The sequence below is a fragment of the Nematostella vectensis genome, chromosome 2, assembly GCF_932526225.1.
Source record: "Nematostella vectensis chromosome 2, jaNemVect1.1, whole genome shotgun sequence".
In the NCBI taxonomy this organism is placed as follows: Eukaryota; Metazoa; Cnidaria; class Anthozoa; order Actiniaria; family Edwardsiidae; genus Nematostella; species Nematostella vectensis.
In genome coordinates this window covers 16,991,180-17,015,779 of record NC_064035.1, presented here as the reverse complement: position 1 = coordinate 17,015,779, position 24,600 = coordinate 16,991,180, and the positions used below count along the sequence as shown (strand labels likewise).

The 24,600-nt window shown below is 39.9% G+C and overlaps 2 protein-coding genes across 7 annotated transcripts; one reads left to right on the top strand and one right to left on the bottom strand.

Moving 5' to 3' along the window:
* The first annotated feature begins 995 nt into the window (after nt 1-995).
* LOC5515747 (5'-AMP-activated protein kinase subunit gamma-1) lies at nt 996-17,726 on the top strand. Of its 6 annotated transcripts, none has more exons than XM_032385550.2 (19): nt 996-1,152; nt 1,547-1,588; nt 2,975-3,016; nt 4,220-4,600; nt 4,893-4,947; nt 5,733-5,830; nt 6,150-6,183; nt 6,816-6,863; nt 7,972-8,030; nt 8,836-8,853; nt 9,732-9,777; nt 10,230-10,284; nt 10,446-10,572; nt 11,530-11,610; nt 11,926-12,010; nt 12,116-12,153; nt 12,239-12,310; nt 12,858-12,932; nt 15,543-17,726. In XM_032385550.2, exons 2-19 carry the CDS (start codon nt 1,556-1,558, stop codon nt 15,639-15,641), a joined length of 1,446 nt encoding a protein of 481 aa, XP_032241441.1. In that variant the 5' UTR covers nt 996-1,152; nt 1,547-1,555; the 3' UTR covers nt 15,642-17,726. The 6 variants fall into 6 exon arrangements, with proteins under 6 accessions (XP_032241441.1, XP_032241438.1, XP_032241444.1 ...); XM_032385547.2 differs by having other exon boundaries at nt 1,516-1,588; XM_032385553.2 differs by lacking the exon at nt 2,975-3,016.
* Nucleotides 17,727-19,175: 1,449 nt separating this feature from the next.
* LOC125560974 (uncharacterized protein K02A2.6-like) lies at nt 19,176-23,459 on the bottom strand. Its single transcript, XM_048723660.1, has one exon. It carries the CDS (start codon nt 23,340-23,342, stop codon nt 19,320-19,322), a length of 4,023 nt encoding a protein of 1,340 aa, XP_048579617.1. The 5' UTR covers nt 23,343-23,459; the 3' UTR covers nt 19,176-19,319.
* Nucleotides 23,460-24,600: the final 1,141 nt, after the last annotated feature.

The window sequence follows — 24,600 nt, the reverse complement described above, 5'->3', positions numbered from 1 at the left end:
GTACCTAGCCGTCCTTAAGTGTCCTTGGCCGTCCTTAGGTGTCCTTGGCCGTCCTTAGGTGTACCTAGCCGTCCTTAGGTGTCCTTGACCGTCCTTGGGTGTCCTTGGCCGTCCTTAGGTGTACCTGGCCGTCCTTAGGTATACCTAGCCGTCCTTAGGTGTACCTGGCCGTCCTTAGGTGTACCTAGCCGTCCTTAGGTGTCCTTGGCCGTCCTTGGGTGTCCTTGACCATCCTTAGGTGTCCTTGGCCGTCCTTAGGTGTACCTGGCCGTCCTTAGGTGTACCTAGCTGTCCTTAGGTGTCATTGGCCGTCCTTAGGTGTCATTGGCCGTCAAAAGGTGTACCTAACCGTCCTTAGGTGTACATAGCTGTCTTAGGTGTCATTGGCCGTCCTTAGGTGTCATTGGCCGTCCTTAGGTGTCATTGGCCGTCCTTAGATGTACCTGTACTTAGCCATCCTAAGGTGTACCTAGCCGTACTTAGGTGTACCTAGCCGTCCTTAGGTGTCCTTGGCCGTCCTTAGGTGTCCTTGGCCGTCCATAGGTGTACCTTGCCGACCTTAGGTGTACCTAACCATCCTTAGATGTCCTTGGCCGTCCTTAGGTGTCCTTGGCCGTTCTTAGATGTACTTGGCTATGTAAAATCAAGAGTCCAATGGCTATGGGATTCGCCCAAACCTCTCGAATTACAGCTCCCCGGCAAGGTTTACCTAAAGACGGCCGGGTACACATAAGAACGGCCAAGGACACCTAAGGACGGCAAAGGACAGCCAAAGAACACCAAATGATGGTTAGGTACATCTAACGACGGCAAAGGACACCTAAGGACAGCAATTTAAACCTAGGGACGGTCAGGTACACCTAAGGACGGCCAGGGACACTCGACACCATAGGACGGTACACCGGTTGCTGGGGTGCAGTTCACTTATATTGTATCTTGAACACACTTCACCGATCATATTTGAAGTACCTACCGTCACTATGACAATTACCTCTGGCCGTCTAATTGCGGGCTCACTTTAAGTGAGAGTGTCGGATTCAGTTCGAGTTCGAGCTCATGATTCGCAAAGAACACTTGAAAATCTGGCCGATTCTACTCCCTGTACACCACAAACCAAGGCCTTAACATCTTAGTGAAGTCTTCAATACATAGGTAAGATGTGCATAGGGCCGTCAAAGTGCAGGATATCGTCTTGATTGCCCTGCTTATTCGGATGTTTTGCAGTTGTGTCGCTCTGGTTGGGGCCTCTTTATTGTACTGAGGATTAAGTATTATATTTTAAGAATTGTTCGGCTAAAATTAGTATTGCGTCTTACAAAAACACCGGCTAATATGCAAAATGACGTGTAAAGTTTCATCCACATAATCAGTCGGTTAGGCGGGATTTGCATGCTTAGAACTTTTTATTCCATTTGAACATCCGTTTGGTTTGCATGTCAAATTTCGGCTTCACTGTTCTGCTCGGTTTGTATTTATTGTCTTCACGCTTTGTTTTTGTCACTCCTCTCTTAATAGGTCCTTCCTAAATATGTCCTTGCCCATACAGGACGAGGCGATGGATGTCTCAATGAGTGATAGCAAACTTCAGGTAAAAAAATGTTCAGCTCGTAAACTGTTACCCAATTCATCTAAATTTGCCTTCAACCCGAGTTTCGACGTCACCAACCCACGGCTTACTCGCAATCCCAAAATAAATGATAAATAATTGTAATAATAATATAATTACAGATAAATATATTCCCATAGGTTTCACATTTAAACAAAAGAATTGCTTTCGTTTTTTTTTTTTTTTTTTTTTAGCGGTGCGTTCAGATATTTTGGAGTTTTGTTTCTATCTGGACTTTGTCTTGAAATGAATTAGCAATTTTTGGGATACTTAAGTTTACTACAAAAACACGCAACATGAAACTGAAGGTTGAGGAATCCCCTGAAATTCACATTTATTGCATTATGCAATTTATGAAGTGTCACAAGTCTTTGGGTTTTTTGGATTTCTGGTGATTGTTGCATCTAAAGCGGCTTTTCAGCACGCCATATTTGTAAATTATGTTCTCGCCTTTATATCAATTGCTCGATTGTTGTGGTTTGAACAACTTTTGCATCTTTTATTGGAATCAATTATTTGTTAACAATCGATTAATATATTAATATGGCTTTATCCTTGATAGTTTTATATTGCTTGAGGTCACATGTCAATAGTATATTTTTGAAGTTCCCATTATGTTCTGATATACTGTACTACAATATCTCCAGTGATTACATTGTCAACTTCTGTTTTTAATCTCTATAAAAAATCTTAGCCCGAGATTAGATCGCTTAAATTTGTATAAATTCATTGCATTGCTACTTGCAAGTACTAAACTTAAAATAGATCATCAAGTATTAATATAGCACCAATATTGGCTTGTTTATTCAGTGAAGCTTAGCTGTCTTTTAGCTAGGGCTCATGGCTAGAATATGAATTCTATCTTGTACCTAGACTTTTTAAAGGTTTTGATACCGCCCATATAACAAGGAACGTTTGTCTATAGAAGTTCTTGCAAATGAAGTTCGTGCTCAATGAGCATGGCATAGTAGGAGGTGCATTAAATAGAACTTGAAAATAATGCATCGGTAAACACTATTTTAATTATTTTCTCAAGTATTCAGCTCTCAATTAGAAGGGAAGAACAAATGATTCTGCTCCTTCTAGTGTTATCCTTACAGTTTTGTCAGAGAATAAGTATGATTCCACTTGGTTTATTAATTTGTATTTCTCCACTTGTAAAAACCAATAAACACATCTACTTAAAAAATAACCTTGGTTTAATAAGTGCACCGATTGGCACCATTTGAAATAAATAAAAATTGCAGTTTTATTTTGTTGATTTTATCCACAAGACGTCTTACATAGTGTGGTTGTATTTGTGTTTGGTAATACTCTGTAATTGCTTATTGCTTTGCTTGTTTGCTTTGCACTGCTTATTTTATTTAGGAGACTGAAAGTAAACCACTATGGAGAAGTTCTGAAATGGAGGTATAGAAATTTCACAGAATGCTTACACCACGAGGTAGTAGGGGCTGGGAATCAATTAAGACTAAAAGTGGCTTTTAAAAATTTCCCTTAAAATTAAACATCATTCTGTGTCAAGGCCTTGTTGTTTTCCTTCTAAATGTACCACCCCTATTTTGATTAAGATAAAATGCCAGACTTCATTCTATTGTGTACATAGCTGAAATCCCTACTGCCCCATTTTCATTTTATATAAGCATGAAAAGATTAATTGTTGAGTTGTTGTTATTTTGTTGTCATTGTGCCGTCTGCATGCTTGTTGACACTCAAAGATATTACATCTAAAGCTTAAAGATAACACATTCTATTGATTTTCTGGCGCATTGAAATTTACATCTTATAATTGCTATTGGTTTAGTTTCATTAGGGATGAAATACTCTTTCTTTGTTTGCAAATATATATTAAATATGGTAAAATATGAAATATATATACTTGGCCACATAATGGCTCAGATGAATTTCTTCATTTTTTGTAAATTATTGATTGTTTAAAATCAACTTGGTATTATTATTTTCTGACAACATGATAGCTACTTTACCTTGATGCCAAAATAGCTTTTGGTTATTTTAATTTTTAATCTTTTTGTTGACACTGCTACATTACTTTTGCCATATTTTACAAAACATATTTTTTAAACTGATAATCCAATTTTATTATCGCATTAGTCAATGTAGACTGAAATCATTTATTTAAAAAACATGGAATGTGTTACTCTCTATATGTTATGAGCATGATAATGTTTGTGATGAAAGCAAATGATGAGAGCAAGCTTATAGCTGCTTTAACAACAGTGATTTCTTAATTTTTTTTCTATAATTTTATTTCAATTGTGATCTGTTATAGAATAAAATCCTTAACAGGCAAAATATTGTTGAAAGATTGTTAAAAGCCTTTCTTAATGAATGACATAATGATAAAAGAAATATCTACCTCATACCTTCCTAATTTTAGCTCTTACTACCCACTCACCTAAGGTGACCAACTTTGCAAAATAAAACATTCTTCTAAAACATTAAACTTAAATAAACTTGTACACAAGTCAAAATCTGTTTTTCACAATCTCTGTATCTAAGTCATTTTTTTAGAAGTTATACTGTATCTTATGAGTATTGTGTGTATTTTCTTTTGAGTGCGACATTGGTGTAATGATCATTAATGTCACATAGGACCTGAGCATGTTTGCCATGCCTCTGATGGACCACAGCGGAATGGACAAGGGTGACAATGGCCTCCCTCAGGACAAACGCAGTAGCCATGAGTGGGTGCAGGAATGGCAGAGCAAGTCAATAGATGGTGATCAGGGGGAAGTATTCACCTCTCGACCCAGAAGCTCTTCTCAAGGTTCTGGGGGCCCACCATCTCCTAGCGGTAGCATGGCAAGAAGTAATTCAGCGCCTACAAATTCTGGTTATGACAGTCCAGATGTTGAGAGAATGGAGGATGAAAGCTATAGATCTCCAGAGCTCTTACTAAATCATGTCAGACAGACAATAGGGGAGTCTACAATGGCAGATGGAACCATGGGTACAAAAAGAGACCAAATGTTTGTGAGTTTCCCATGAGATTTTACCATCACTTTTCCCCCTGCCCCTCCAAACCGTGTGCTTGACCTAAATGTTTTTTGACAAATTTGGGGTTGCTCTAAATTTGGGATTAGGCATGTCTTCAAGTGGAAATAAGAGATCAATGTTTGAACAATTGTAATAATGGACTCTGATACCTAGCCTTGGTCACATCATAGCACAGCTGAGTATTGATAAGGCTTCACCAAGAACTATCCTAACAAAGATTATTGTTGTCTGTCCAATTTGGTCTATATTGTCTATATTGTTTTCACAGAGCAATGATGATGAGGATTTAACCTTTGATATTGATATTGAGGAGTCTATGATGGGTAGGTGGAGATTGATGTATTTACTAGAGAGAGGGGAGAGTACTTCCGAGTTGAGCAGTCTGGAGCATAAAACAGTCTCTGTCAGATACTATTTTGTTATATTTAGCAAAATACCAAGTTCAAAAAAGCATCCATGTCCATTTGCTGATTTAAAAGAGCTATTAAGATATTTGCGATCAATTTTGGTAAATAAAGTATAATTTTTTTTATGAATATTTTGTAGCTTGCTACGGGCTTACATTATGGGTTATTCAGAATTGTTTTGTTTTCAAATATTGGGAATCCTAAGGGGCATGCCAAGGCCAAGGTGCTCTGGGGCTAGGGTGCTAAGAAATGAAAGCCGAGGGTAAACCCCCCCATTTTCGACTAACCACCCACTTCACGCGTGGCCATGCTTTGACCCCAATTTGGTGTGAATTGTCAAAATCTAAGAAATGACAATCATTCACAATCACTATGCTGTGTTTATTGACAATTGCATTGGTTTTACCACCAGCTATCATTTCTTCAAACCCTAGCCCCAGCGAACCTTGGTCTTCCTGTGTGCCACAGTTTTCCCAATATTAAAAAAAATAACATTTTCAAATAACACAGAATGAGAAATGAAGTTATTTTGGAGGTTTTTTTTTTTACATCATTTGTCTTTGAAAATTGAATGAAGTCAATAGCAAAATTGTGGTTGACAAGTTTTATGTAAGAGTAGTAAAACAATTTACTCCAATGGCTCTTTTCTCCTTCAAAGTAAAGCAAAACATTGTTATCTTAATTACTTTATTCATTCACAGGTGAAAACTGGTGTTATTCTAATTTCCTTAAGTCACGAATGTGCCATGAACTTATGCCAAAAAGCTCAAAAATAGTTGTGTTTGACACCAAGCTAAACGTAAGTACCTTTTACTGCTATACATTACTCATAAGCCCTGGCTCTGAAGCTAGGTTTGGAAGACCATTGCTAAGCTGCATTGAGCATTTATGTGTGAATATCACTTTTTGTACAAGTGAGTGAGGTGCTTGATATTCTATATAGTTCATTGTGTTTACGCTTCTCACAGTTACTTATTTAGAATTGTCCCAGTCTTTTATATCTTATCAAAAAAGAGGAAATGTTTTATTTTTTAGCCTTATATGTTTAGCAACTATAAAGAATTGTTTGTTTATACCTTTCTCCTAACTCATATTCTATAATACATATTTCCTTTCAGGTAAAGAAAGCATTCTTTGCTCTGTTAGCTAATGGTATGCCCTTTTTTCTTTTTTTTTCTTGATAAGTTTATGTTGTGATGATAGACAACATAAACATAATGTTTTTGCATCAAATTACTGTCGAATCCAGTGTATTGCGACGCCACATTTTCAAAACAGAGATTTGTTTTTGTCTTTTGGGATTTTCTGTTCCGCTAGTCAAATTATTGTAAGCCAATCAGATTATTGCCATCTCTCACCTAGTGCAGTTGCCTGGCTTTCTATTGCGACACCGTCTAGTTTTCGTCCAAAGAATAGCCGGTGAAGTGCACAAAGCGAGACTCTGATTGGCTCAGAATGGTTTTACTGACAGAACAGAAAACCAGAAATCGTGTTTTGAAAATGCAGGTGCACCGTAACATGGGCATACCTAAAGAACCTGCCATGCAATAGCAATAAACAAAATTCCTCTACTTCATGTTCAAAACTTCTTTATGTTAAAAACTTCACAGACTTTAAACTTAAAAAACATATAGTCGAATCTCTTGTGATATCAAAACTCAGCTATTGTGACACTGTTTTTAATCCTTTACCCGAGTACCTCTTAGATCGTTTACAGCGCACCCAGTTTGCGGCGCCAGTTTTGTCATATTATTAACATTATTATTAATTGTCTTTTGTCACAGGAGTGCGGTCTGCCCCAGTCTTTGATAGTTCTAGACAAGACTTTGTTGGTAAGCAAACAGCTTTTATGACTTTGTAAAAAATGTAAGATGTAATTTAGGGAAATTTACAACTGAGCTTTGCAAAAGTTTCTTACAATGTGACCTTAAGTTGTCTGACAATTTGTAGGGAGGGTGTCTACAAAATGAAGACCTGAAACCTAAAATCCTAAGACCTTTGACCCCAAAAGTTACGACGCCCTTAATAAAAAGTTGAAAAGATGTGTGTAGTCTAGTGTTGTGTTTATGTTTACTTTTTGCATGTTATCTTGTCGTATTAAAGCTTTTTGGTGTTTTTTCAAGATTTACGGTTTGAACTCTTACCAGAACGTTCTGGAACATTCGCCCCTTCGGCCAAAAAAGTATCCCCAAAACTCTCCCGCTAACCTAACAGGCCCGGTAATTACCGGTACGTTAGAGAAACACCGCCTGGCAAGGAAGAGCATTACCTGACAAGCAAATTATAATTTTAAAAGTTAATGAATAGATTGCCTAAATGATTATTGAAATCCTAGTTTTGTTGATGTCTGTAGACGACTGGCACCCCAAACATTGCTGTGGCATCGACATTTTTTGAAAGAAAGACAAATACCAAGTAAAGAAAGTATCATTTCGTAGCAAAACCAAACAGTGGAATGGTTTCCTCCTGTAATAAAAACTTACTACAACTCGACACAAATTGAATCGGAGCTCTTTAGCTCCCATAAGTAAGCAGAATTTTTTTTCGGGCCCGAAGATAGTGGAGGAGTTTGGAGAAACATTCGAAAAGTTTACCGGGTTTCACCGGGTTTTTGGCGTTTTGAGAAACGACCCCCTGGAAACACAAATGATATTCATAAAAAAATGAAATTGAACTACCTGAATTATACCTCAAATGAATCATTGATTCCATATAAACTTTTGTAACCATTTGGGAAACAAAAAGGTAGGTTAGGGGGTCATTGCTTTTGAAGTCGTAGCTTTAGGGGTAGTAGCTTTTGGGGTCACAGGTATTAAGTTTTTAGGTCTTCATTTTGTAGACAACCTTTGTTGTTCAAGGATTCATAATAATAAGAATATCTCTTGTTGAGCTCCTAATCATGATGAACCTGTGAAATAATGCTTGGAATTTTTTTTGCAGGGATGCTCACTATAACAGATTTTATTAATATTTTGAAGTGCTACTACAAATCTCCGCTGGTAAGATGTGGCGATGTACTCTATATAAATAAATTCATAAAGATTCCTTGTGTAAAAATACATCATAACCAGTCTAAATATTAAATCCTCAACCACCTTTAAATGTCTTTAAACTTGATAAAATGCCTTTTTTTTTTACTCTTTCTTATATTTCTTTAGAAATGCCCATGAGTTTTTCATATCTCTGGGAATGAATCGGTTTACCTACTTGACTCTAGATAGCAATAAAAACTCTCTGCTAAATTACATGACAGGGTAACTTTTGATAACATCTTGAACATGACAGCCATCTTGAATTCTATCATGACCACACTAAGCCATCACAGCTACAAACTCAGTAATAAGAAGTAGACCATTTTCAATAAAAGACATCCTTCTCCGGGGCTTTTAATAGAATTTGTGATGCAGCTTTGTGTATTTTGCTATTATTACAAGTATCCTTCTATGGAATATCTTTAAAGCGAGCAGTAAATGTTCATTCACTTTCTGGTGACCAATATTGTATGTCCAAATTTGTTTTGTGAGCCTGTATTTATAAACCTATGCATACAACCTAATATGCTAAAAATACAGGATTGCATTTCCTAGGTCTAGGTATCCCCTATTTATATATTCTAGGTTGATATATTCCCTAGGTCTTGGATAGATTGCATTTGTTTAAAAGGTTTTGGCCATAATACTAACTAGCATACTAATTATGAAAAGTATGTTTCTAGTCCATGTTTGTGGTGAAGGGCAATATTTTAATTTCATATTTTCCTTATTTCATCTCGCAATGACATGACATGTTCTGGTTTATCAACAGAGTGGCACATCTGCGCAGGTACAGTATTGCATGTTTTTTTTTCATAAACCCATATCGTTTTCATTGTTTATGGGTATGTTTTGTTGGAAAGTAACAAGAGAGGTTTTTTTGTGTAAATATTTGTCATTTCTTTTTTTTTCTTTGCTGAGAGTGTAGATAAGGTGTAATACTGTACAACATGTTGTCACATTTAAATTCTAAACAACTGCATTTAAAAAGCTAAACAAAATCTATAACAGTGTGATACACACTCACTGGCTAACCATAGACAGTTTCTAGAAAGCAATTCAGGATGCAAGAAAGGTACTGATTGACAATCTGCACTTTTCTGATAAGTGTGGCATAAAATGTCTCAATGAGAAACCTTCTGGCTGTGTCAAACAAAACTTGGGCTCTTGTCTCCTGGTTGGCTAACTTTCTTTAAACTTTTCTTGGTGGCTCTGGTAGCTTTAGTCATACTGTAACAGGTACATATTTTAAAATGATACAATTCAGTAATCTTGTTTGGTAATGTTATAAGTGTTTAAAAAAACAGAGGGTTGTTTTATGTATCATTATTCTCGCTAAAACAGGAAAATAGTTCAAAAAAATCATTTAAATGCTTGTACACAAAGATTATATAACTAGAAAATTCATGGCTGTTCAATTCAGAGTTTGACAAGCCTGAAAAGACTGAAGAGGAATTACTCAAAATCTGATATCTGGAACTCCCTTTCTGCTCAAAATAACTTTCCCTGCTTACTGAAACTTACCCAAACTGTCCCTAGCTTTCTTATTCATTTGAAAAATCTCTATACATGTAGCCTATTCCCCTTTGTTGCTTCAATCCTTGCCTGGTTACATTGTTTCAGACCTTTCCTGATTATAAGTGCTTTAGATCTGATTTTAAATTTCAGGTTCAGATGGATGAGCTAGAGGAACACAAGATTGAAACATGGAGAAGTATGTACTGTGAGAAAACGCACCCCATGTACACATACTATTACTTGACCCTTACTCATTTTTAAATTGAAAAGCAATTTCAATTTGATCAACGACATCCTGATTTCTTATGATAACATTTAGTGAAGTTTTCATTTCATATCTTTCAGGGTATGGTCCAAGGATGACACACCCCTATTTTGGTATTTTAGCAATTTGTGCCAAATTCACACGTGTGTCCATACTTGAGAATATAATTCATTTTTTTCTTGTATGAAACTCCCCACTCATCACATTGTATAATCGAGAGGCAGTGTAGCCAAAGGTGATGGACCAGCAACTTAGTTTTGATAAAGAAATGTGATATTGTTAAGCCCTATGACTGTGTCCATCCCCTGGCTACATCCCTGGGAATTCATGCTTGATTTTCTATTCTTTCACTAGACAGGTATTTATTCTTTTATCTTTTTAAGGATTACAGTCACTAAAATCAGATTCCAGCTTGGTTCGGATATCTCCAACACAGAGGTAAGCATTATGTTATTTCGCTCCCTGTTTTATTAGATACGCATTTTCATTTGTAATACACCTCTACATGGCTTTAGGTTGTATAGTGACCTAGAATGATGGCTAATGATAAATGCATCACTTCTCATGTGAAACTTATGGTGATAATTTATTCTTTGCAGTTTATATGAGGCAGTACGGATGTTACTGGAGTTCAAGATCCACCGTCTGCCGGTCATAGATCCATCAACTGGCAATGCACTGTACATAATAACACACAAGAGAATACTCAAGTTCCTATTTGCTTATGTAAGTTGCCAAAGTATGAAATCTAATTGCTCCAGCGAGCTAAGCGAGCAAGAGTAACAATGATTTAGCTGCCAGTAGCCAGAAAAGCAAGCTCAAACAATATGGGCTTCCTGTGGAACAAGCCGCTATCCTCATCATCAATTAGTAGTTATGTATTGGCCTTGGTTGTAAGCATGGGTTAAAACCACTGAAGCGCCTAGCTGCATTATATATTAGCCACCCCTACCGCGTCTAAGTCTTAAGTTATGTGGTGGCTAATATATTCAGCTAGGCACTTCAGGGGTTTTTACCCATGCTTATATGCAGGCTTGTCTCGTAGTTGCAAAGCCGGTTCATGACAACCTTTTTTCAAACGACTGTATACAAAGACATACAGCTGGGGTTGGGCACAGGGGCTGTGCCATGCCCCTCCCCACTCAGCCGCCAAAATGCAGTCTTTTTTAAATATACTTTTTCCAAAATACCTACGACTGCATGTCCCCTCTCCAACAATTAAATAATTTCTTTTGTTTAATAAAATAATGTATCTTTTCTCTTATAAAACAAATATAGAAAACATGAAACTAAGGGTTGGTGATCAGCCAAGACAGTGGAGATGGGGTCTTGTATAAATATGGCTTATGATGGAAAATGTGCCAACTGCCCCCATGCAAATCTATAAGAATTAATTGATTTTACCCTTGCAATGGAATCACCAGCCTATCTGAACTCGAGCACTTCACTTCTCTGTGAGAACCTCTAGTATGTAAAAGCTACATGTCTATAGCCAGGATTTGCTGAGGGTGTTAGCTTTGCCATAGATATCATGTGGATTCTATTTGGCAGCTCTTTTAATAAGATATGACACCCTTTTTAGCAGTGGAGGGAGTAGAGTGCACACACCACACCACACCTAACTACACTTCTGGGCTACATACAATAGACTTACTGCTGCTGTTTTGTGTTGTCTATTGTCAGATGCAAGAATTAAAGATGCCTGATTTTATGTACAAAACACTTGAGGATCTCGGAATAGGGACATACAAATGTGTTGCTACTGTGAGTATCTGAACGGCTCATGTGACAAGTGGGGGCCTGACTTGTAAAGTTGGCATTGTAGCATAAAGTAAAAAAAAAAATACTTGGGTGCCATTTAGCATGGTTTTTTTTTGGTTGTGTGTATTTTTTGAGAGAATGTAGGGCCATTACAATGGAGGGGGAGGAAGCCCGACAACATTTATATTTTTTATAATGTATATCATATACAAATATACTGTAAATGGTATGTGGAAAATATTATATAGGGCATGTGATCAATTATATATTTATATATTTATTTGCAGAGGAAATCTGAGCAAATGTTTTTCTTATCAGGTCTCCCCTAGTACTCCACTTATCCGTGTGCTTCATATGTTCTCTGAGAAGCGTGTATCAGCCCTGCCTGTAGTGGATGATAAAGGTATTGGTTTATCTTTTAAGTACCCCATGTGTTAGACTAGGTCCTTTTTGAGGTTTAGTTTTCATTATTAGAAGGTTTTGCTAATGCCTCTTGGTGCTTTTCCAGGTGTGGTGGTTGACATTTACGCTAAATTTGATGTGATCGTAAGTATCTGTCCAACTAAAAAGCATGCCATTCTTGTTTACTATTCAAACATTTTTTTACTAAAATCTTGGTGATTCCTTTTAGAATCTGGCCGCTGAAAAAACATACAACAACTTGGATGTTACGGTGCAACAGGCGTTAGAGCATAGGGCTGAAGTATGTTTTTTTAACAGCATATGACATTGGTATAGTTAGTATTCTGGATATAATTTATGTGAAACTTATTAAATATAACGTGAAGACAATTTAGAACATGATTTACGTTTGATAACAATAAAGAAAATATACTTTTCATACATGTTTGGTGGATCAGGATGCCTATCCAAGATATTCAGAAAGCATATTGCTCATGACCATCTCAGGTCTGACTTTATCACAGTTAAATACCAATAACATCAATTTACATTCATCAATGCAATTCAGTCTTTTTTGCATTTGGTTCCATTAAACGATTATTGATTTGATTGCATACTGTTTAAATGGACGCATTGATTTAGCATTAATTGTTATTATTAGAGTCAGCAGGCATTCTGACTAGTGATTGTTCAGTGTATATGAAAAAAATAACCCTGATTAATAAGAACTATCAGCCTGAAATATCAGCCTGAAATATCAGCCTGATCTTGAAAATACTTGAAAGTTCTTATATGCAGGTGATGATTGTATATACAAATGCTCAGCAGTTTATTTCATTTATTGACAGGGATTTGAAGGGGTCCATAGGTGCTACCTAGAAGAGACGCTTTTCCTAATTGTTGAACGACTGATAGAAGCCAGGGTCAGTAATAGAATTTTTTTCCCCTTTTCGACCTTCCTATCTGTCCATGTCCCTTTTTCAGGCCATCTGTCCATGTACATTTGTCAGCCTGTCTGTTTATCAATGTCGTCTGCCAGCCGATCTGCTTATCCATGTCTTGTCTGTCAGCCTGTCTGTTTATCCATGTCTTGTCTGTCAGCCTGTCTGTTTATCCATGCCGTGTCTGTCAGCCTGTCTGTTTATCCATGCCGTGTCTATCAGCCTCTCTGTTTATCCATGTTGTGTTTGTCAGCCTGTCTGTTTATCCATGTCGTGTCTGTCAGCCTGTCTGTTTATCTATGCCGTGTCTATCATCCTGTCTGTTTATCCATGTTGTGTTTGTCAGCCTGTCTGTTTATCGATGTTGTGTTTGTGAGGCCTGTCTGTTTATCCATGTCTTGTCTGTCAGCCTGTCTGTTTATCCATGTCGTGTCTGTCAGCCTCTCTGTTTATCCATGCCGTGTCTGTCAGCCTGTCTGTTTATCCATGCCGTGTCTGTCAACATGTCTGTTTATCCATGTCGTGTCTGTCAACATGTCTGTTTATCCATGTCGTGTCTGTCAGCCTGTCTGTTTATCCATGCCGTGTCTGTCAGCCTGTCTGTTTATCCATGCTGTGTCTGTCAGCCTGTCTGTTTATCCATGCCGTGTCTGTCAGCCTGTCTGTTTATCCATGCCGTGTCTGTCAGCCTGTCTGTTTATCCATGCCGTGTCTGTCAGCCTGTCTGTTTATCCATGCCGTGTCTGTCAGCCTGTCTGTTTATCCATGCCGTGTCTGTCAGCCTGTCTGTTTATCCATGTCTTGTCTGTCAGCCTGTCTATTTATCCATGCCATGTCTGTCAGCCTGTCTGTTTATCCATGTTGTGTTTGTCAGCCTGTCTGTTTATCCATGTTGTGTTTGTAAGCCTGTCTGTTTATCCATGTCTTGTCTGTCAGCCTGTCTGTTTATCCATGCCGTGTCTATCATCCTGTCTGTTTATCCATGTCGTGTCTGACAGCCTGTCTGTTTATCCATGCCGTGTCTGTCAGCCTGTCTGTTTATCCATGCCGTGTCTGTCAGACTGTCTGTTTATCCATGTCTTGTCTGTCAGCCTGTCTGTTTATCCATGCCATGTCTGTCAGCCTGTCTGTTTATCCATGTTGTGTTTGTCAGCCTGTCTGTTTATCCATGTTGTGTTTGTAAGCCTGTCTGTTTATCCATGTCTTGTCTGTCAGCCTGTCTGTTTATCCATGCCGTGTCTATCATCCTGTCTGTTTATCCATGTCGTGTCTGACAGCCTGTCTGTTTATCCATGCCGTGTCTGTCAGCCTGTCTGTTTATCCATGTGATGTCTGTCAGCCTGTCTGTTTATCCATGTCGTGTCTGTCAGCCTGTCTGTTTATCCACGTCGTGTCTGTCAGCCTGTCTGTTTATCCATGCCGTGTCTGTCAGCCTGTCTGTTTATCCATGCCGTGTCTGTCAGCCTGTCTGTTTATCCATGCCGTGTCTGTCAGCCTGTCTGTTTATCCATGCCGTGTCTGTCAGCCTGTCTGTTTATCCATGTTGTGTCTGTCAGCCTGTCTGTTTATCCATGTTGTGTTTGTCAGCCTGTCTGTTTATCCATGCCGTGTCTGTCAGCCTGTCTGTTTATCCATGCCGTGTCTGAAAGCCTGTCTGTTTATCCATGCCGTGTCTGTCAGCCTGTCTGTTTATCCATGCCGTGTCTGTAAGCCTGTCTGTTTATCCATGCCGTGTCTGACAGCCTGTCTGTTTATCCATGTGATGTTTGTCAGCCTGTCTGTTTTGCCATGTCGTGTCTGCCAGCCTGTCTGTTTATCCATGTCGTGTCTGTCAGCCTGTCTGTTTATCCATGTTGTGTTTGTCAGCCTGTCTGTTTATCCATGTCTTGTCTGTCAGCCTGTCTGTTTATCCATGCCGTGTCTATCATCCTGTCTGTTTATCCATGTTGTGTTTGTAAGCCTGTCTGTTTATCCATGTCTTGTCTGTCAGCCTGTCTGTTTATCCATGCCGTGTCTATCATCCTGTCTGTTTATCCATGTCGTGTCTGACAGCCTGTCTGTTTATCCATGCCGTGTCTGTCAGCCTGTCTGTTTATCCATGTGATGTCTGTCAGCCTGTCTGTTTATCCATGTCGTGTCTGCCAGCCTGTCTGTTTATCCATGTCGTGTCTGTCAGCCTGTCTGTTTATCCATGTTGTGTTTGTCAGCCTGTCTGTTTATCCATTTGTGTCTGTCAGCCTGTCTGTTTATCCATTTGTGTCTGTCAGCCTGTCTGTTTATCCATGTCGTGTCTGTCAGCCTGTCTGTTTATCCATGCCGTGTCTGTCAGCCTGTCTGTTTATCCATGCCGTGTCTGTCGGCCTGTCTGTCCATGTCTGTCTGTCCGCCTGTCTGTCCTTGTCTTTCTGTCCACCTCTCTGGCTCTTCGTCTATCACAGCCTATGTGTCTCTCCGTCTTCGCCAGCCAGCTCGTCTAATTGCCAGTCTGTCTACCCGCTCGTCCCTCCCGTCTGTCACGTGTCATGTTACCATACTGAGATGTCATGTGACGGCGATCATGCCAATAATTGACCCAGCTATGTATTCTTGTAGGTGCATCGGCTGGTGGTAGTAGACAAAGAAGATCACTGCATTGGAGTACTTTCTTTATCTGATATTCTGCGCTTCCTAATACTCAAGCCATTAGCGTAGGGGATTTGATTCTAAAACCGTTCAAGGGAACCCGCTTCAATACGAGAATTAAACGACTCCAAGTAGTCCGAAACATCTACTGTACGGTGTCAATTATCGTAAGGAACATTATCTGGTTAAATGATGTTTATGGAAACCCTACGTTAAGGAAGAACATGTTCCATAAAACGAAACACAAGGGCTAATGGGTTGTCAGAAACTAGTCACACCAAGAGTATTCACGTGACACTGCGTTGTTGTCAAATGCGTCGCAAAAGTGTTCTTGGGTTTAGCATTCTTTGTAGAATGCGCGAAGCATGAATTTCTTTTCCAAGCACTGCCCGGGGAAAGGCTAGAGAAATATTATTAAGGGACTGGTAGTCATCTTTTTTTTTGGAAATCACGTATAAAATTCCACTGCACTCAATTGATGCAAGTTGTAGATTTTAAAGGCCCAGTTTACCATTTCCATGTTGGATTTTTACCCCAGCGAAAGCAAAAAATATCTGAAAAAGTCGTAAAAGGCATTTCCACGTGGGCGTGGATTTTTAGGACTTTTTGACGAAAACAAAAACAGTGCGATGCATGCTGAGTAGGTCAAGTTGGTCGGTCTTCGTCCCTTGTCAGTGACAAGATTCAACAACGATAACAATTTTGACCAACTTAGCATTACTAGTCTAGCGCTTAGAAACCATATAATAGTCATACAAGTGCTTGTATTACCGTAATTGTTCGAATAAGCGCGCTTATTAGGGCGCTTATATGGGGAGGTGCATCTCGAGATAAAAAGCGCTTTTTACAACGTGCCTGGAGTTACAAAAACAATTCTCGCAACAATAACCAGAAAGTTTTCAATGATAAAAATATTGTGCTAGTTCTGTCAGTTTTCGTATTTTTTTTCCCTAACGCACAGTCTTTATTGTGAAACACGTTTAATAGAGGCGCTTATCGGCATTTTTCCTCTTCAGGGGCGTGTCTAGAAAAAAACTCAGGATGGGGCTCAGAGTAGTAATTCACTGATTCACGGATCAATCTTGTTCAAATCGGTATCCCTAGTTCTGGTATTAGGTCACTAGATCCCGTCTGGAATCTTTTCTTTTAATACATGAAACTAACCGTCTTCTTAACTACTAACGAAGGGGTCAAACGGAGTCGAACTCGTCTCTTCACATAAGCGTTTATTCCAGGAACGCGCTTATTCGAGCTTTTACGGTATTACCGATGCTTGTATTACTGCTATACAAATGCTTGAATTATTGTTTGGTCTAGAGACATAGTTTAATGTACTGGTAGGGGCGGATCCAGGATTTTTCCTGGGGGGGGGAGGACAACAGGGAAGAACGAGGTGACTCTTTTTACCTTTTTTCTCACCAATCTCTCATTGGTGGGGTTGCACCCTCCACACCCCCTCCCCTAGTTCCGCTAATGTGGTTTTTTTAAAGGCTATGTATCTAGGTGATCGATTTAAGGACTTTGGATCCGTTGTGTGTCGAATCTTTAAGTGCCGCAAAAAATCGTTGCTAATAAGATTTTTTATATTTCAGTGGCGACCATACCCACCAGACAGAATCTATAACATTCTATCCATTCTACAATTTAAAAAAAACATCTACGGATATTAATATTTTCAAAATGATAGGATATTTCAATATTCATTATAAAACCAAAATAACAGTGTAACACAGTTGGATCCAGAGTCCCTAATTACAAAAGATGACGCTCTGCAATAGGGTGTTTTCCAGATAATGATATTTGAGCGCGAAATTGCCGAGTTTGATTACAGTCGTGTGACATTTTTTTATATTCTCTTTTCGTTTTATGATGAAGCTTTAGACTAAACATCTGGCTTAAAAGGGATGAAAATGTTGTGGTTTGGTAAAAATAAGCTGAAAATATTTGCACAAAGGCTGTAAACAAACTCTGATCTATCAAAATCTCGGTGAAGAACGGCCCATTTGACAGTAAGGGAAGCATCACGAGTGCCTAGCACTATGTCATGGTACGATGGAAATGGTTGACGACGACTATTTTACAGATCACTTTTGTGAAAAGAAAGTTCTTTTAGACAAGTTTCTATCAATTAAAATGTTAATGTAAAAACCGAAATGTATTTAACACAATCTTACTCTCTTTTTACTGGATTATGTGAAACTACAGTAAGAGCAACCCGCAAACTTGAGGTCGCTTAAAAAATAAGCTGATCATATTCTCACATCAATCGTTTTAATGATTTATTAAAGTAACAGAGTCGGTATCCATATAATTCCCTATATTGTGCGATGGGATTTGCCTAAGAAAATGAGCATTCTTTTTCGCATATTGTCGGTCAATAAAGAAAACAGCCTTTACACTCTACCGCAACTTTGAGGACATTCTAGTCAAAACCTGGATTCGGAGGAGTAGGAACAATGGATTCGGAGGTGTAGGAACAATGGGTTCGGAAGAGTAGGAACAATGGATTCGGAGGAGTAGGAACAATGGATTCGGAGGAGTAGGAACAATTGATTCGGAGGAGTAGGGACAATGGATTCGGAGGAGTAGGAACAATGGGTTCGGAGGAGTAGGAACAATTGGTTCGGAGGAGTAGGAACAATGGATTTGGAGGAGTAGGAACAATGGATTCGGAGGAGTAGGAACAATGGATTCGGAGGAGTAGGAAAAATGGATTCGGAGTAGTAGGAACAATGGGTTCGGAGGAGTAGGAACAATAGATTCGGGAGAACAGGAACAATGGATTCGGAGGAGTAGGAACAATGGATTTGGAGGAGTAGGAACAATGGATTCGGAGAAGTAGGAACAATGGGTTCGGAGTAGTAGGAACAATGGGTTCGTAGGAGTAGGAACAATGGATTCGGAGTAGTAGGAACAATGGATTCGGAGGTGTAGGAACAATGGGTTCGGAGGAGTAGGAACAATGGATTCGGAGGAGTAGGAACAATGGATTCGGAGGAGTAGGAACAATTGATTCGGAGGAGTAGGGACAATGGATTCGGAGGAGTAGGAACAATGGGTTCGGAGGAGTAGGAACAATGGGTTCGGAGGAGTAGGAACAATGGATTTGGAGGAGTAGGAACAATGGATTTGGAGGAGTAGGAACAATGGATTCGGAGGAGTAGGAAAAATGGATTCGGGGTAGTAGGAACAATGGGTTCGGAGGAGTAGGAACAATAGATTCGGGAGAACAGGAACAATGGATTCGGAGGAGTAGGAACAATGGATTTGGAGGAGTAGGAACAATGGATTCGAAGAAGTAGGAACAATGGATTCGGAGTAGTAGGAACAATGGGTTCGTAGGAGTAGGAACAATGGATTCGGAGTAGTAGGAACAATGGATTCGGAGGTGTAGGAACAATGGGTTCGTAGGAGTAGGAACAATGGGTTCGTAGGAGTATGTAATGTATTTGAGAAAAACCTTAGGATCAAAACGAATAAACAGTAATGGCGGACTCTCGTTGTTTATTGCTGCTACCCAGAAAACCTTGCGGTCATACAAACAGGAATCCCAAACATTACATACTGCCCCACCCAAGTTTACAACTAAAAGATACTTGCTTGCTGAGGCCAGTAAAACTATCAAATTTATACACACAACATGTCAATAAGTAAAAAACAACAACAATGTCCATGACAAGTTCTTGACAAGTTGTCAATCCATCAGATCCGGAAAAATGTACACAGTGTGTGATATGCTGCTTAAAATTAACATACATAGTCTTTGAGGTGAGTAGGTGTGGTTTTGAGTCGAGTACTTCTTCGCAGAGTACTTGCAGGTTCAGAAGCTGGAAGCTCTGTCTTCTTCGGTTCCAATGAAGGTTCTGGAACTGTGATCTCAGGTTCCTTAAATTCCTTTGGAATCTGCTTGGGTACAGTTGTTTGCATTGGAACTTGGGCCAATTCTGTTGAACTCTGAAGATCATTGGCGACTGTGGGTGGGCTTGTCCTCAGGCGAAGATGGTCAACATGTCGTCGAAACACTCCACCTGAACTGAGTTGAACGACATACGAAACCGGTCCTGACTGTTGAATAATTGTTCCACATAACCACTTTGGACCATATGAAAAATTCTTGACAAATACTGGGTCATTCACTTGAAATTCTCTGAGTGGCACTAGATTGTCGTGTTGTTTCTTCTGTGCGAGCTGTTTATCTTCTACACGAGTGCGAATTGTGTCCTGACTAAGGGGGTTTACCAGGTCCAAGCGCGTCTTCAGCTTCCGGTTCATTAATAGCTCACCAGGTGTTTTACCAGTGGTTGCATGAGGTGTGGTACGATAGCTTAGTAGAAATCTGCTTAACTTCGTGTCTAAGTTTTCCTTTTCCCCTCCCATCTTCTTCATTGTTTCCTTGAAAGTGCGAACATATCTTTCAGCAAATCCATTGGATGCTGGGTGTTTAGGTGCTGAAGTGATGTGTTTTATGCCATTCTCAGACATAAAAAGGGCAAATTCTTCACCTATGAAGGCAGTTGCATTATCAGATACAATGATATCAGGCAGTCCATGTACTGAGAAGCATTCTCTTAACTTCTGGATGGTTACTGCAGCAGTACTGGAGTTTGTCTTGAATACCTCGATCCACTTACTATAGGCATCACCGATCACCAGGAACATGTGTCCTTCGAAAGGTCCTGCATAGTCAATATGTATGCGAGACCAAGGTCTAGACGGCCACTCCCACGGATGTAGGGGTGCAGTAGAAGGTGCCTTAGCATTACTTTGGCAGCTTGTGCAATCTTTCACCTTTTGCTCAATATCCGCGTCCAGGCCAGGCCACCAGAAATAGCTTCGGGCTAACATTTTCATGCGAACCATTCCAGGATGTCCATCATGTAGTTCCTGGAGAAGCTTGACTCTTCCTTGAGGAGGAATGACTACGCGAGAGCCCCAGAGTAGACAGCCATCCTGACAGCTAAGTTGGTGCTTTCTATAAGAGTAGGGCTTGAACTCAATGCGATCATTTGAATTGGGCCAACCGGACATTACTTGGTGTCGTACTGCACTAAGAATAGGATCTTTTGAGGTCCAACGCTCAATGTCCTTGACTTTAACGGGTGTGTTGACTTCAAGATGATTCATTACAAACATAATGTCGCCAGGCACTGGAACATTTCTAGTTTCATTTGGCAATGGCAGCCGGCTCAGGCCATCGGCATTACCATTTTTCTGGCCTTCTCGATATACTAAAGTGTATGAGTAGCCTGACAGGAATACCGCCCACCTCAATATGCGTGGTGAGGCTGAGGTCGGTATTTGTTTAGTTGACTGTAGCAGACCCAGCAGGGGTTTGTGATCAGTGTAGATGGTAAAACTCCGTCCATATAAGTATGAGTGGAACTTCCTCACCCCGAACATGATGGCTGCTGCCTCTTTGTCGAGCTGTGAATAGTTCTTTTCGGCTGGGGACAGAGTACGTGAGGCATATGAAATAGGACGTTCAGTCCCATCATCCATCACATGTGAAATAACACAACCAAGACCATATGGTGATGCGTCACAAGCAAGGGTTAACTCTCTTTCCAAGCTGTAATGCACTAGAAGTTGTGAAGAGTGAAGTGTGGACTTGGCTTGGTTCCAAGATTTTTCATGTGCTTCACTCCAGTTCCAAGGTGTGTCTTTGACTAACAGCTGATGTAAAGGAGATAGTATTGTAGTGATGTTAGGTATGTAACAAGCGTAATAGTTAAGCATGCCTAAAAAGGCTTGCAGTTCTTTCAGATTAGAAGGTCTCGGTGACTCTTGAATTGCTTTGATTTTCTCGTCAAGGGGGTGGATACCATCTTTGTCTATGCGGTGTCCCAGGTAAGTGACTTCAGGTGCTTGAAAAATGCACTTCGAACGTTTAAGACGGACGCCAGCTTTGTCCAGACGTGACAGGACTTCTGTTAGACTTTTGAGATGATCTGCTGATGTCTTCCCGGCAATGAGAATATCATCTATTCGTACTACAACATTCGGAATACCCTGCAGTAAATTTTCCATTGTGCGTTGGAAAATCCCAGGGGCTGAGGCAATGCCGTAGCACAGTTTATTGTACTCAAATAGGCCTTTATGAGTGGTGATAGTGGTGTACTTCTTTGATTCTTCATCTAACTCAAGTTGTTGATAAGCTTGACTCAGATCTAGTTTTGTAAACTGCACTCCACCTCCAAGTTGAGCTAGCAGATCCTCTGTTTTAGGAATTGGGTAATTGTCAAGTTTGCTAACTTGGTTCAAAGTAACTTTGAAGTCTCCACAAATGCGTATAGACTCATCAGATTTGACAATGGGCACAATGGGTGTTGCCCATTCCGAAAATTGAACTGGACGAATTGTTCCTTCTTCTAACAAACGGTCCAATTCTCTCTCTACCTTCTGACGTCGTGCATATTCTAACGTGCGAGGTTTGAAGTACTTGGGTTTGGCTTGAGGATCAACGTATATCTTTGCTTTCACTCCTTGAATTGTCCCTAGTCCTTCCTTGAATAAATTTTCATGTTTCTTTAGCAGGTCAGACACATCAGGGGATACAACTTGAACTAGGAAAATCTCTGGCCATGACAACTTAACATGTTGTAACCAATCTCGTCCAAAGAGACTGGGCACCTTGCCTTGTACAACTATAACTGGCAAGTGTTCAAAGAAGTCCTTGTACTTGACTTCCACTACAAGCTTTCCTAAAACTGGAATTGTCTCCCCGGTGTATGTTTTCAAGGTTAGCTTGGTATCTTGCAGATTGAGAGATGAACCCTCAATGTTCTTCAATTGATCAAAAATGTCCTCTCCGATTACTGAAAGTGATGCACCAGTGTCCAGTTCCATTTGAACTTTAAGACCATTTAATTCAACATCTACTAAATACGGATTTTGGCGGTTGCCTTGACTGACAGCAAACAATGGATATATATCTTCATCTTCTATTTCTTTATCAGTATCCAGGACATGAATTGCTGGTTTCCCTTGTTTTGGATGGTGGTTTGAATTTGGCTTGGTTGTCTCGGACGACTTTTTTGCTTTTTTGAGACATTTGGCAACAATATGTCCTTTCTTTTTACAATAATGGCACGTGGCCTCCTTGAAACGACATTTTGACGGGTGGTGATTTTTTCCACAACGATAACACTCTTTATTTTCGCTTTTAGAACGCGGTAAGGGCGAAGAACTGACCTTTTTTACAGATGCAGACGTTGAACTTAACGTAGAAGGAGCAGATTGAAGATCGGCCATGTGCTGTGCGGTCGTTTCCATAGACGAAGCAATGTCGTAAGCTTTTTTGAAAGTTAAGTTCTCTTCTGATAGCAAACGCCTTTGGATTCTTTCATTGTTAATTCCAGACACCAGACGATCACGCAGCATATTTTCCAGACTGCCACCAAAATTGCAGTATTCTGCCATGTTTCGTAGAGCCGCTACAAAGTCAGACACGTTCTCCCCGCTCAATCTGAAACGGTTATTGAACTTGTGCCGTTGCACGCTTTCACTCGGTTTTGGGTTGAAATGGCTCTTTACCAAGGTGCACAAGTCAGCATAAGATTTCTCTCCAGGTTTCGCTGGGGCCAGCAGATCAGACATTAATTTGTAGGTTTTTTTCCCTACCGAACTGAGGAGGATTGCACGGCGTATTTTCAAGTCATCGTCAGACGTAGTTACTCCATTTGCTTCAAAATAGAAGTTTAGACGCTCGATATACTGTTCCCATGAATCAGAATCTCTGTCGAATTCGTCTATTTTGCCGTAGGTTGCCATTTCCGAAATCCTCGTCGCCAAAAAATGTAATGTATTTGAGAAAAACCTTAGGATCAAAACGAATAAACAGTAATGGCGGACTCTCGTTGTTTATTGCTGCTACCCAGAAAACCTTGCGGTCATACAAACAGGAATCCCAAACATTACAGAGTAGGAACAACAGATTCGGGGGAGTAGGAACAATGGGTTCGGAGGAATAGGAACAATGGATTCGGAGGAGTAGGAACAATGGATTCGGAGGAGTAGGAACAATGGGTTCGGGGGAGTAGGAAAAAATGGATTTAGAGGAGTTGGAAAAATGGATTCGGAGTAGTAGGAACAATTGATTCGGAGGAGTAGGGACAATGGATTCGGAGGAGTAGGAACAATGGGTTCGGAGGAGTAGGAACAATGGGTTCGGAGGAGTAGGAACAATGGATTTGGAGGAGTAGGAACAATGGATTTGGAGGAGTAGGAACAAAGGATTCGGAGGAGTAGGAACAATGGATTCGGAGGAGTAGGAAAAATGGATTCGGAGTAGTAGGAACAATGGGTTCGGAGGAGTAGGAACAATAGATTCGGGAGAACAGGAACAATGGATTCGGAGGAGTAGGCAAATGGATTCGGAGGTGTAGGAACAATGGGTTCGTAGGAGTAGGAACAATGGGTTCGTAGGAGTAGGAACAACAGATTCGGGGAGTAGGAACAATGGGTTCGGAGGAATAGGAACAATGGGTTCGGAGGAGTAGAAACAATAAATTCGGAGGAGTAGGAACAATGGATTCGGAGGAATTGGAACAATGGATTCGGAGGAGTAGGAACAATGGATTCGGAGGAGTAGGAACAATGGATTCGGAGGAGTAGGAACAATGGATTCGGAAGAGTAGGAACATTGGATTCGGAGGAGTAGGAACAATGGATTCGGAGGAGTAGGAACAATGGATTCGGAGGAGTAGGAACAATAGGTTCGGAGGAGTAGGAAAATGGATTTGGAGGAGTTGGAAAATGGATTCGGAGGAGTAGGAACAATGGATTCGAAGGAGTAGGAAGAATTTATTCTGAGATTAGATTTGGTATAGAAGTTCTGAGAGTATGTAGTTAGGTTTCGATTATGAAATAATATGTTTACTTATACTTAAATTGGCTCTCCTCCGAATCCATTGTTCCTACCCCTTCAAACTCTTCCGAATCTATTGTTGATATGACTTGATCACTCAAATGTTTTTGGGCTGTTTTCAACACTGCGGAATGCAGTTTTCGTTAGGTAAGCCTTTATGGC

Excerpts from the sequence above, each read along its gene's own strand:
- LOC5515747 (XM_032385547.2), top strand. The coding sequence starts at position 1,529 with ATGTCCTTGCCCATACAGGACGAGGCGATGGATGTCTCAATGAGTGAT. Across the intron at positions 3,017-4,219 it reads GGAGAAGTTCTGAAATGGAG|GACCTGAGCATGTTTGCCAT; the intron begins GTATAGAAATTT and ends AATGTCACATAG. Across the intron at positions 12,933-15,542 it reads AACGACTGATAGAAGCCAGG|GTGCATCGGCTGGTGGTAGT; the intron begins GTCAGTAATAGA and ends GTATTCTTGTAG.
- LOC125560974 (XM_048723660.1), bottom strand. The coding sequence starts at position 23,342 with ATGGCAACCTACGGCAAAATAGACGAATTCGACAGAGATTCTGATTCA.